The sequence below is a fragment of the Melopsittacus undulatus genome, chromosome 6 (assembly GCF_012275295.1).
Source record: "Melopsittacus undulatus isolate bMelUnd1 chromosome 6, bMelUnd1.mat.Z, whole genome shotgun sequence".
Classification (NCBI taxonomy): Eukaryota; Metazoa; Chordata; class Aves; order Psittaciformes; family Psittaculidae; genus Melopsittacus; species Melopsittacus undulatus.
The window spans coordinates 70,144,591-70,156,918 of NC_047532.1; the positions used below are offsets into that span (position 1 = coordinate 70,144,591).

A 12,328-nucleotide genomic window follows, 5' to 3' on the forward strand; every position below is an offset into this window, starting at 1 on the left:
ATCCACCATCAGCTAGTGACCAAATTGAGGACTTATCTCTGCATTTAGTGTTTCCAGAATCAGACACTATTTTACCAATTGAGATTATTTAAGTTTAAAAATGTAGTATTGGAAATAATAGAACTTTGTAAATAAAATCTGCTGAATCATTAGAAAATCAGTATCTAGCACCTTGGTCAAAATTGGACACAAAATATAGCCTGATATATTCACACATTTTCAAGATTTTCAGGTTTCTGATGCTGATCCCTCACTGTAATCCAAAAAAACACCGTGTAGAAATGAATAATGGGAATGCTAGCCTCAAGTAGAATCATAGCTACTTCAACATCAAGAAACTTAAGCTAAATCATTTTAGATGGAAACTAAAGGGGGTTTGATTTTATAAATATGCTATGGATTTGTTAGCTGAAACAGGAAGGTAAGTCTAAGTCTCAGCTAATGCTTTGTCTATAAGCATGTCTGGCATAGCAAATACTAATTCCTTTTTTTATTAAAAGATACTGCTCAACCTAATTAGCAATCAACCTATGTTAAACAATGAACCACACAGAGAAGTGTGTTGAATATGGTGTCTCCCAATTCACCAGCATCCCGCAGGCCTGAAAATGAACAATATTAAAGCAACACAGTAACAGCTGGCCAAAAGTCCTGACAACTTTGAACTCTGTTTTACATTTAAACAAACATGAAAATACATAAAATATATCATACAGAACATACAAATACATTTTGACTTCAGAAGAACTGTAACTTGACTTTAGAAGTTCAGTTTACAATTGTAGGTTCGCATCCTCACTTTCAAGATCCTGGTAAAAGATTCTGCATTTTAAATCAAATGCCATAATGTTAGGACTCTATTTTATTTACATCCTTGATCAATCACATGATGTTCCAGTTCATAATCAAGAACAGGAGATGAAATATGTTCTTTACTGTAAGAGTCACAGAGCACTGGAACAGGTTGCCCACAGGGGTTGTGGAGTCTCCTACGTTGGAGATATTCAAGGCCTGCCTGGACAGGTTCCTGTGTGATGTACTCTAGGTCACCCTGCTCTTGCAGGGGGGTTGGACTAGATGATCTTTTGAGGTCACTTCCAACCCTTGGGATTCAGTGATTCTGTGAACAACCATTCTTACCTGGCAGTTATCAAAATGAACAGCCACTACAAGATTTCCACTATAGAGCTTATCTTGGAAGCTCTCTGGGACAACAGGTTCCTGTTCTGGTGGGTAAGTGTGCTTTAACCAGTCCATCCAGGAGAGACCCACGAGCGACTGAATCTTTTCCTCACTGATTCTCCGCATTTTAGCTCGGAAGTCGTGCACTTCAGGATCTTGTAAGGCATCAAACTCATGGAGACCTGAAAGAATTCAAGCAAGTAAAAGAATGCATACCTGTACAAATACTGCTCACCTATTTAGCATCCCACTCAAACCTTTGTTTTCTTTAAGGTTACAGGAGCTGTTTGCTTCAGACATCCCATCCAATATGGCTGCTCAAAAGTGAGTTGGGCTCTACACTGTCCTCTACATCAGTGGACTTCTGAAGCTACTTGCACAATTCCCATGCAACCTGGCATGAGAGTTTAGTTCAAACTGCAAGAACCAAAGCTTCTCTTAGGTACTAGTAAGTAGCAAAGACAACCTCATCCTGAGTTTTAGATAATTTGGAAAGCTGTAAAGTCTCTTCTCACAAAACCAATGAAAAGAAAGACCAGAATATGCATCTTAAAGACCACAGAGGAGGAGAAGTGTTTGCAAACTATATATTTTTTTTAATCCTATGGAAAGATGACATCTTTTTTTGTTTAAAAAACACAAAAGGATGCAAGAGGGACTGAAAATAGATAAATTTATTCTTGAATTTTTCTTGTAATTAACATTTTCTACTCAAGTCATCATGACAGAACTTAACATATAACATGATATAACGTCATAATGAAATTCCAACCAATCCAAGTTCCTTTCCCAAAATACGTAGAGAGAGAGTACACAGTGCAGAGTCCACAGAGCTGTGATTCTTTGGTAGTTAGGAAGCATAGGGCCTGCAAGTGTTTCCTTTCTCCTCAACTTTGAACGACATTGTCCAGATTACAGACAGCGCTAAACACCTTTTGAGAGCAAACCACTATTTTTAGAGACTGAGATAGGAACATGTTTTTCCACTGCTAAAGTACAGAAGAGGGACACAGCTATAACAAGCAGAAGATTCAATGAAAACATCTGTATCTCTCCGAGTGTGTCGGAGTCTGTGTGAATGGTTAAACTGGCTAACTGTTCCCATTGTCAGCTTTAACAAATGGGCAGACAGTGTGCTGATGAAATCTAAACAAAACCTGCAGTCTTTATAAAAGAGCTAACAATGGCTCATTGTTTTAAAACAAGAGGTATGACCTCACATGACCCCGTCAATCTTGATTGTATAACCCAGAAGAGTGGATTGAAAAGCTGAAAATTCTGAAATAACATCAAGAATAAGTTACTGTGAAACCTTTAAAAATAGCTTTTCATTGTGTGCGGCAAATCAGTGCCACAATTGAGAGCAAAACCAAGAATCTCATTGTTAACCAAGTCAGAAACCATGTATAACAAAATCATAGTAAGTTTAAGTTCCCTCTGCTTGCTGTTAGGCTATTAATGATAACGCTTTTCAGGGATTAGGTCTTCCTTCACTTGGTAACAATATTATAGATTTTCCCGTCACTGAATAAGGTAAAATTTGTTCTTGATTGATGTAGTAATACAACACTGTATTGAAATACAATATTGAAAGTATCTTTCAAGAGCTTTCAAACATTTCATCTTGAGTATTTCAATTCTTTTTAACTACATGAGCTTTAGTTTGAGAAAGGCAAATTCTGACACAGAAATACTTTTAAATGGTTTATTTTCTACTGCTACCTGCCCAATTGAGACCCTCATACAAAACAAAGTTAACCCTCATCTAGAAAAAAAATTAAATGCAATTACCTTTGCCTATAAGGACGCCTATTTTGGAATCCAACTTTTCTCCTGGATCACAGTTCCTTGTCACTAGTTTAAGGACAGGCAGAAAGGGTCTAACATCACAAAGTCTCTGCGTTTCATCCTCTAATTCTTCATGTACAGCAGTCTGATTCACACAGGAGAACATGTAAGAGTCAATCTCCATGAGGAGATGAAAAAGTGGATAGGCATGTGCCTGCTTCCATAATAGCTGCAAAGAAAATAAATAAATCAAAACATGAAGGCATGCACATATCTTATGGCACTGAAGGTTATGTTAATTTCCATTCACATCCCCCAAAGAACATAAGAGTAACATGTTTGCTATAGCCCTATATATAATGATGTCTTGTTTGTAGTCTCTATCTTGAGGTTCCTTTTAAGCAGTAACTTGTGTGCCCAAGTATCCCAAGGGTAAAAAACATACAGGGGCAAGTACTATGAGGTGATAAGAGAACAGGGCACTAACCCTCATCCTGACACTTATCCTGTTATTGACCCAATCTAGTCCTATTTGCAGCAAAGCTGCAGGACTATGGCTGTCACTACAGTAGCAAAGCACTTAGTGATTTTGGAGGCAGATGTTCATGACACTGACCACACAACCATCACTCTCTTCCATCCATTCCTATAGCTTCCTATGAAACTCCTTTCCCCTCAAGACAAATCTATACTTTCTTTTTCCAGTAATTACTGTAATACACAGACAACAGGTTCCCACTATGGAGCTAATTCCTGAATAAAAATTCCCCTGTTGTCTGGAGAAGCTTGAAGTAAATTTATTTGTAACTTACTGGCAGGACACTAAGACATCCAGGTGGCCCACAGAACACTAAATAATGCTTTACTGAATTGAATATGTCAGTAGCAGATTACACCTTAAGTAACACCAATATTACTTGCTGTAACTTGATACATAAAATATATCAAATCCTCAGCAGAAAGCTAAAGTGGAAGTAAATAGAGCTCTCCTGACCTAAATACTATTAAAATCTTTCTCCATGAGAATGGTTTTGTCCTCATTTTGAAAGTTTACATCTTAAGGATTTGTTTCCAAAACTTCTTTTGAAACGGGAACTGCAGGATCAATAATGGTATAGCAAAAAACCCTCCTCAAACAACTGGAGCTGAACTGCGCTCCTCCTGCTAAACTGAGCATATCTACATATATTTCATAGTTTGTACAATGAATTCCACCTTCCAGAAATGCATTCCAGTGTATTTTGCTTAGCTGAGTGAAGCTGAATCCAGCAACTACCTCTGGTGTAGAGCAAAACTTCCAACTTTCAAGGTATTGAAAGACTATATCTACCATTGCCCCTCTGTTCTTCTCTAACAGCTCATTATATAAAAATCCTTACTTTTTTATTTTAGCTCCCAAGTTGTCTAACTTAATTTTCCAGCTACTGGTACTTATTATGTTCCTTAATGGCCATAACATTTAAAAACCTGGCAAGTCCCTGAAACAGACTTCTGCTGAAAGCAGCTATTTGCCATCACCCAAAGTACAGGCCTGGTAGTATTAGAAAGTCTACAGAAATAAACAGTTCTTCATCCCTCAAGTACCTGCCTACTTATCTCACACATTCTACAGTCCACAAACTGGGGCTTGTCACAGCAATGATGGGAGCAGAGCTACAAATCCAGTATGCCATCAAAGTCCTCATTTATTGTTCTGTTTTCAAATAGAGTCATTTCCATGAAAGAGCTCTGCAGTCATAAACAACATTCCTTCCATTTGAAAAACAGCTAAATATCGACAGTACATGCTTGTAACATGTTAGATTTCAGTGTGTCAACCATCAGAAAACCAGACAGCCTCCATCATGGCCCTTGTGCTGTCACTTCCACACTTGTTTTTTAAATTCTTTCTCAGCTGAAATCGCTGTCAGCTATTCCATTATCTTACCCACCACCCACAGACTAACCTGCAGTTCCCCACATTACCCTTTTACTAAAACAAAGGCTTTTTTCCAGTCAGAAACACTTCAAGTATTTGAGTATAGCACAAAACTCTTCACTTGGATCATTTCAATTTCTAGTGGCACTCTCATTACTGCACATACTAAGTGCACATACCAAGTGACCCACTGCATAAAAAAAGTACGGCAGTGTCTACAACATTTCAAATGAGTACAATGAACTGTGGATGAATGTACATGTACATGAATGTACATGAAGCTACTACTCATGCAAAGAAAATAATCTCTGTAAACAAGAGATCACTGTCAGACTGAGTAAGAATGAAAAATAATGTACTTATTTTCCAGACAATACAACGGAAAAAGAAATAACACTTCTTTATTTTCTTTTAGAACTTTATTATGCTTTAAAGATCAGATTACGTGTTGTAATTCACCCACTACCCAATTCCCCTGTAGCTTGTCTAAATGCCCTCAGGTCACTACCTGATGAAAGGTCAATAGATTATTCTTTAATATCTATGGTTATTCCCATGCTCCCCTTCCTCTAACTTGAGTATTCCCTTACTTTTTAAGTGGTACCCTAACAAGATACTTATACAAAACCCTTAAGAAGTGGCATACATGATTTTTAAAGCACCCATCTTTGGTGTCAATCAAAAGAAGCGGGAGCACAATCTGTGACTTCCATACTAAAAATCAAATTAGACACAGTGCCTCCTGTTTGCACACTAATCAGAAAACAAATAAATGTACAATGTAGTAGCAATATGCTAAAGACAGGTTTAGATGCAGCAATGCAGTATTCTAGTAGCCCTATATTAATAATCTCAGCTGAAGCGTAACCTTCAGCAAGAAGTAATTTCTCCAAACCTTGCCATCTGCCCAAAGAAATTCCAAACCCCCAGACACACTTACATTTATTAATCAATCTGCTACGCACATGCCTTCAATACACCATTTTTATGCCTACTCAAATTCGTTGCTTCATTTGCCAAAAGGCACTTAAAAATCGGGAACAGCACTTGTTCCAAATAGAAGGTAACTTTTACATTAATGAACCATTTGGTGCTATTACCTGTTTAATCTGAGATATGGTGGCATCTCGAGGGACATCCAGGTTGATATAGATTCCAGTGGGTAACAGGAAGTCCACAGATATTGAGCCATCAGCACCAATCTGCGAATCCACTGCCCAGATGTCAAGGCTGTCTGTCACAGCAGGAGGCATTATGGAATCTCAATAATATCATAACCACATGGCCTTAGGGGGAAAAAAAATTGCAATTCAGTATACTTAACCTTCTATAATTAGACACACATTTTAAAGCCTTTGGAAGGTTTACATAAGACTGATTGTACAGCTCAGCTTGCAAGCCTGGGGTCTCAAATGCCACTATTGCAAACACATAAGCATAGTTTTACTCATTAATTCCATTTAGCGTAAAAGCCCATTCTAGTAAAGCACTATTGTCGCCAGAGTGACATATTCAGCTTAAAAGGAAAATAACCTTCAGTGCTTATTAGAAAGCAACTTTTTCCTCTAAAGACATCTATCTATATTCACTTTCACCCTTAAAGCATGATCATCTCTGATAAATTCAACCCACTGTGTAAACTACATTCCCTGCAGGGTAGGGGGAAAACCTTCGTGTGACCTACTTCAACTCATTACACTGGCTTCCTGATTATTTGTCCTTTGCATTTCAAGACATTTTGACTTATTCTTGATGTTAGCACCAGTTTTTCTGACTTTCCAAGGTCTTTTGATTACCTGCTTTCTAAAGATCCATTTTCCCTTCAGTCACTAGTTACTGAAGTATTTACCTTCCTCTTCATACAATGTTTTTCAGCTAACAAGGGGATGAGGAGTGTTATAAAACACTCTTGTCTTCATTGGAGAATTGTTTTACAAATTACCCCAACACCTTTCCAATTCTTGTTGGACATCAGGAGATGAGGGAAATCACCATTTATAAAAAAATTATCCAGATTGTACCACTCCACTAATACTACAGCTTTCTGCTACTTTTATCATTATTTCCCTTTTAGATTCCTTCCCTGCTCTGAAATCAGGCCTGTTCTGCCTAACTGAAGGTGTTTCCCCTGTTACAGCACCAGCAGAAAAAGCAGGATGTAACCAATACACTGGCCTGCTGTTCTTTATCCATCACAGAGCAGGTTCAAACTCACTCATTGGGAAATAAACAAACCCCACATTAGCACAACAGCCTTCTGAACTCCAGTCATTACTGCTGACTCCACTGCTATAAGGTCTGACACATGGGATTTTCCCCTTTGTTAAGGCACTAGGCAAAATCCATTGTCAAAAGCTAATCCTTTCTACAAGGGGTAAACATACAAAGGTATTCCTAGAAACAGGGCAAGATCGTTTAAATTGGTCATGCCATTGAATTACAGATAATTACATATATATGTTATATATATATATAAAACATGTTATAAATGTATGTATGCATTTATGAAGACAGCTTTTCAACCCTAAAGCACTTTATTACTAGTATTTTTTTCCCCAAAACAAGCAACCAGAAAAAAAACACACTTTTTATAACACACTATAGGGGAACCCACCACAGAATTCCAGGAAACCAACCACATCATAACAAAGGTGTTTTGCTCCCCTCCCTCTCCAGCTTTTTTCTATAGAAAACAGCTTGGTTTGGAAAAAGTCACACCACCAGCTACTAAATGCAAACTTCATATGCAGGAGTTAATGCTTAATTTATAGTGAGTTAAATTTAATAGTTCTATTCCTCTAAAATTGGTAGACTTTTAAATGGAACAGTTCAATGTCATATGCATCATCATCCTTCTGTCATTAACTGACAGCAGAAATGCAAAAGTGGTACTTCAGTCTCTCCATAATCCCTTGCTTGATACAGACAGCTTTTAATTAAATAATTATATAGCAAGCAAGTATAGGGGAAAGCTCAATGTCCCTACAATGGATAACAGACTATGCCAGCAGCACAAAAATCAACTTGTACTAAAGCATAACTTTTCATTTACAAGCAAGCTATTAATATTTTGTACATATTATAATATGAAAAGTGCTAACTTTTACTGCTCATCATGGTCATACAAGTAGTACTATTTAAATCGCCACTTGAAAATATTCCCAGTCCCCATATGCCTCAGTCCTCAGTACTGGTTTCTATCTTTCCAGTAAATTGCTCATTTTGACAATCAGAAAAATTCAGGAGATGAAAATCTCTGGTAAAGAAAGGCTTGAGTAGGAAGAACTGCGATCCTCTGAAGCTTACCACTGCTCAGTGAAATAGCAAGCCCAAAAAAACAAATGGAGCCCAGCTAAATACTAAAAAAAAAACTCCTTGGTACAGTAGCTGTGCTACCATTAGCTTGCCAGCTCAAAGCTGCTTTAGATATGAGACAACACACTTCAATCTCACCTCTAACTGCCATGTAAGTACACCTTCCGCTCAGCCTTAGCAAACTTGCAAGAACCCATACAAGTGTGACTGCTGCCAGCACATCTTGCTACCATATAAATATGTGGATCACTTCATATTTTGCTTGTAGTAGATAAAAAAATAGATAAAAACATAGTAAGAGCCCCATTAGGGCAAACAAAACCCCTCTAATTTTCAGAAAGGTAAATACATAAGGAAAAATATTTTCCTCAATAGAAGGAACAACTAGGGAGCTCCTATTGTCATCATTATTGAATAATGTAAATCATAATTGAATGGTTTTATCACCAGTAAGTCCTTATTTCCCCCCCCCAAAAATCTACTACATTGCACCAGACTGAATCAGAACAAAAAGAATTGGAGGTCAGAAGTGTAGACCTGGTGAAAATAACAAGTCAGCTATGAAAAGATTTTTAATTACCACATCTCTACAAATCCATCCCTTCACTCAGCAGTGGGTGTAGAAAATTCTGCAGTGTGTGGTCTCTTGAATTGTCTACAGAAATAAACTTTAACCCCACCTTGCAACCCAGATTACACTATAAGAATAACACAGCATCTATCTAAAAATGCCTAGAGAAAATGCATAGTTCCTCATTACAAATTGGTGCGTCTTTAACAAGCCACTATTTAAATGTGATATTATTTATTTTTCTCCACCCAGCTACTCCTACCCTTCAAACCTTGCCTGCAATTTTGCTGGAACTGACAACAGTAGCCACAGAAAAATCATCTGGATTATCTAAAACTAAAGCTCTTTTATGCTTGGATGGACACATATAATGGTGTGGTATCGCCATTATAAAGCATTACTTTACCAGGTATAGGAGCAAGGAAAACATTCATCTGTTCTATGTAGTTATTTTGTTCATTATTTCCATTTGCATTCAGGGTAAGATCTTCTCTATTGTCATCTTCTTTCAGCTGTTTTACCACAGCATCTGCAATTGCTGCACTTTAGCACATCAACAAGAGTTTAGAATGTTCCAAGCAGCAAGACTTCAAAATGCTGTTACACACCATACAGCCAAGGGACCAAAACCAGAGCTATCAAGTCCTTGTAAGATACATGTTTGTAATTATGGACTTCCAACACTGACATCAGAAGCTATTACAATTCCATTTCCATTTTTGATTAAAAAGGGAAGAGCAATCATCACACCAACCTGAGCATGCTGGAAGCTATTCTTGCTTTCAGGAACTTACTTAATATTTCCTTCCTCAAGGAAATAGGTTAGGGTATTTCACAGTCAGCACCTAGTTTCTACTGGTAGCTGACATGACAGGGGTCAAGAAAGAACAAGTATTTATACTGGGAATAACACTGATTGCCAACATAAGATGGGTGTGAGAATGAGTCATGAGCCAAAACAGTAAAATGTGTGATGGCAGTAATGACTAACAGTACTCACATCTAGGAACTGAAAAAGGCAGAAAGCCATCTGCATTGGTAGCAATAATACCAAAGACATTTTAAACAACTTCCAGCTGAAGGGAAAATATACCAACCAGCAAAACAATACTAAAAAGCTATTTCTGGCTCTAAACTTCATAGCTGCTCTTGCCTACTGTCACAGTAAAAAACAACTTCTCATACAGAAGAAGGAAGTAATTAAAACAATACTTAATCTTGGCTACTCAAGTATCTGATGGCTATGTGAATTTAATAGCAACAAAGGCTGATACTAAATGTTTTCCTAAGACCCAGGTACATTGCATTGACAGACAGCATTGAACCCTTCCCATGTAAAGTGAAAATTCACTCTGAACTTTGACATAGGCATTTCAGATTCTTGCATATGCATATACCTACACACACAAGCTTAATCTCAAACCCACTCACTTTATATTTTAATATACCAGCAGTTCTGAAAAGGCTGATCAGACTAATGGAAAGGAATGGAACACAGATTAGGAGAACATCTGCAAAAGGAGAAAAAGAGAAAGAAAATTTAACATTGATCTTTGCATTTACTTTCTAATGGACACAAACAAGAAGCCGCACAACAGAATTTCTCAACCAACACAACTGCCTGTGTTTTCAGGCTGAGATGTCAGTCTCACCTCAGTGCCCTGCAATACCATGGAGCAGATCTTCCTGGAAACTATGCTAAGGCATGTAGACAGTAAGGGGGTGATTGGGCAATTAAGCTTCACTAAGGAAAAACCATGCCTAACAAATTGGTGGTCATCTATGATGGGGCCACAGTGTTGGTGGTTATGGAAGAGCAACTGCCATCATCTACCTGGATGTATACAAGGCATTTGACACTGTCCTGCATGGCATCCTTGTCTCTAAACTGGAGAGGCATGGATTTGCCAGATGGACCACTGGATAACGAATTGGCTGGATGGATGAACTCAAAGAGTCTTGGTAAACAGCTCAATGTCCAAGCAGAGACCAGTGACAAGTGATGTTCCTCAGGGGTCAGTGTTGGAACCAGCACTGTTCAACATCTTCGTTGGCAAAATGGACAGTGGGATCCAATGCACTCTCAGCAAGTTTGCCAATGACAACTTCTCTGGGCAACCCATTCCAGTACCTCACCACTCTCACAGTAAAGAACTTCTTTATATCTAATCTAATTCTCCCCTGTTTAAGTTTAAACCCTTAGCCCATGTCTCATTGCTACAGTCCCTGATGAAGAGACCCTAACTGGCATCCTTGCAGGCCCCTTTCAGATACTGGAAGCTGCTCTGAGGTCCCCACACAGCTTCTCTTCTCCAGGCTGAACAGACCCAGTTTTCCTCAGCCTCTCTTTGTACGGGAGGTGCTCCAGCCCCTGATCATCCAGCCCCCTCTAGACTTGCTCCAACAGTTCCATGTCCTTCTTATGTTGGCAACACCAGAACCATATGTGGGTTCTGAAGAGTGCCAGAGCCTCTGAGAGGAGAAGAATGGAAGAATGACCTTGTTTTTTAACCAGAAGCAAGCCTCCAGATGGTGTCTGCAGGTAACCACAGCCTTAAAATGCAGGTTTACAACTGACTAAAACTGATAAAAGACCACATCACCCTTTCTGTCAGCAAGATCAGTGCACTGATCTAAGTGAGATTTCAGATATTTCTCTCCTTTAAATTGAGTTTTCAGTTGAAAACAACTTTTTAAGGAAGTGTGCTGCATGAACACAGAAAGGTGGTGGTAGTAACCCCTAGCTGGGAACAGAGCAGGACCATCCCTTCTGAAGGCCACCCAGATTTTGAGCTACTTAAGCAACAAATGAAATAACACTTTAATTTGCTTTTAACAGGGAGAAAGAATTCCCTGATTAGAGACAATTAAAATTCTAAATGCCTAAAGCAAAACGAGTACTTCACACTAACACAGTTCCAGCTAGGTAAAACAGAAGGAAGGAATCTAGTGAACCATAAAGTAAGTGACAGAGATTTTCACCACTGTTGTCTTCCATAAACATTCACTGTCTTGACACTGCTTCACCAACAGACCAGGACTGTTTCACCACAGAAGAGATTTAAGCTATTTTTCTCTTCATTGTGGATTCCTGCAGACGGTTAGAATTTCCTCTGTGAAATCAACATGAAAGTTACAGTATTTAGTTTTCTGTCTTTCCTCAGTATTGTGACCTTGATCACAAAATAATCACGCATTTTAGGTAGGAAAGACCAGCCAACAGCCCACAGTCCCGAACAGCTATTGAGAGCAGCTATTGTGTTCCCAGGCACAGGATTCTTCATTGTTCTTGTTCTGTTCTGGGGGGGGTAGGGTTTTAAAGGACTTACCAGCTCCTGGCAACAGAATAATTGACTCTAGTGCTAGCAGTCTTACTCCAGAAGCCAAGAAACCTTGTAGCTTCCTCCCTACCGCCCAACAGAAGTGTACCTCATCATCTAACCAGAGACCACTAGGAAAGGAAAAAACAAACAAACAAAAACAGGCTACCAGAAGCAGGCTGCTTCTTCATTGATTCCTAAGAGGGTTTCAGTAATGACGACAGTCAAAGTAAT

General features: G+C 38.5%; 1 protein-coding gene across 1 annotated transcript in view; it reads right to left on the reverse strand.

Moving 5' to 3' along the window:
• PIK3CB (phosphatidylinositol-4,5-bisphosphate 3-kinase catalytic subunit beta) overlaps positions 1-12,328 on the reverse strand; it is an 82,015-nt gene that overhangs the window by 38,914 nt on the left and 30,773 nt on the right. The window contains exons 3-5 of the mRNA XM_034064037.1: positions 5,989-6,174; positions 2,974-3,199; positions 1,141-1,364 (exon numbers count right to left, since the gene is read on the reverse strand). Coding sequence (XP_033919928.1) covers positions 1,141-1,364; positions 2,974-3,199; positions 5,989-6,141 — 603 coding nt within the window. The 5' untranslated portion in view covers positions 6,142-6,174. The remainder of the gene's footprint in view (positions 1-1,140; positions 1,365-2,973; positions 3,200-5,988; positions 6,175-12,328) is intronic.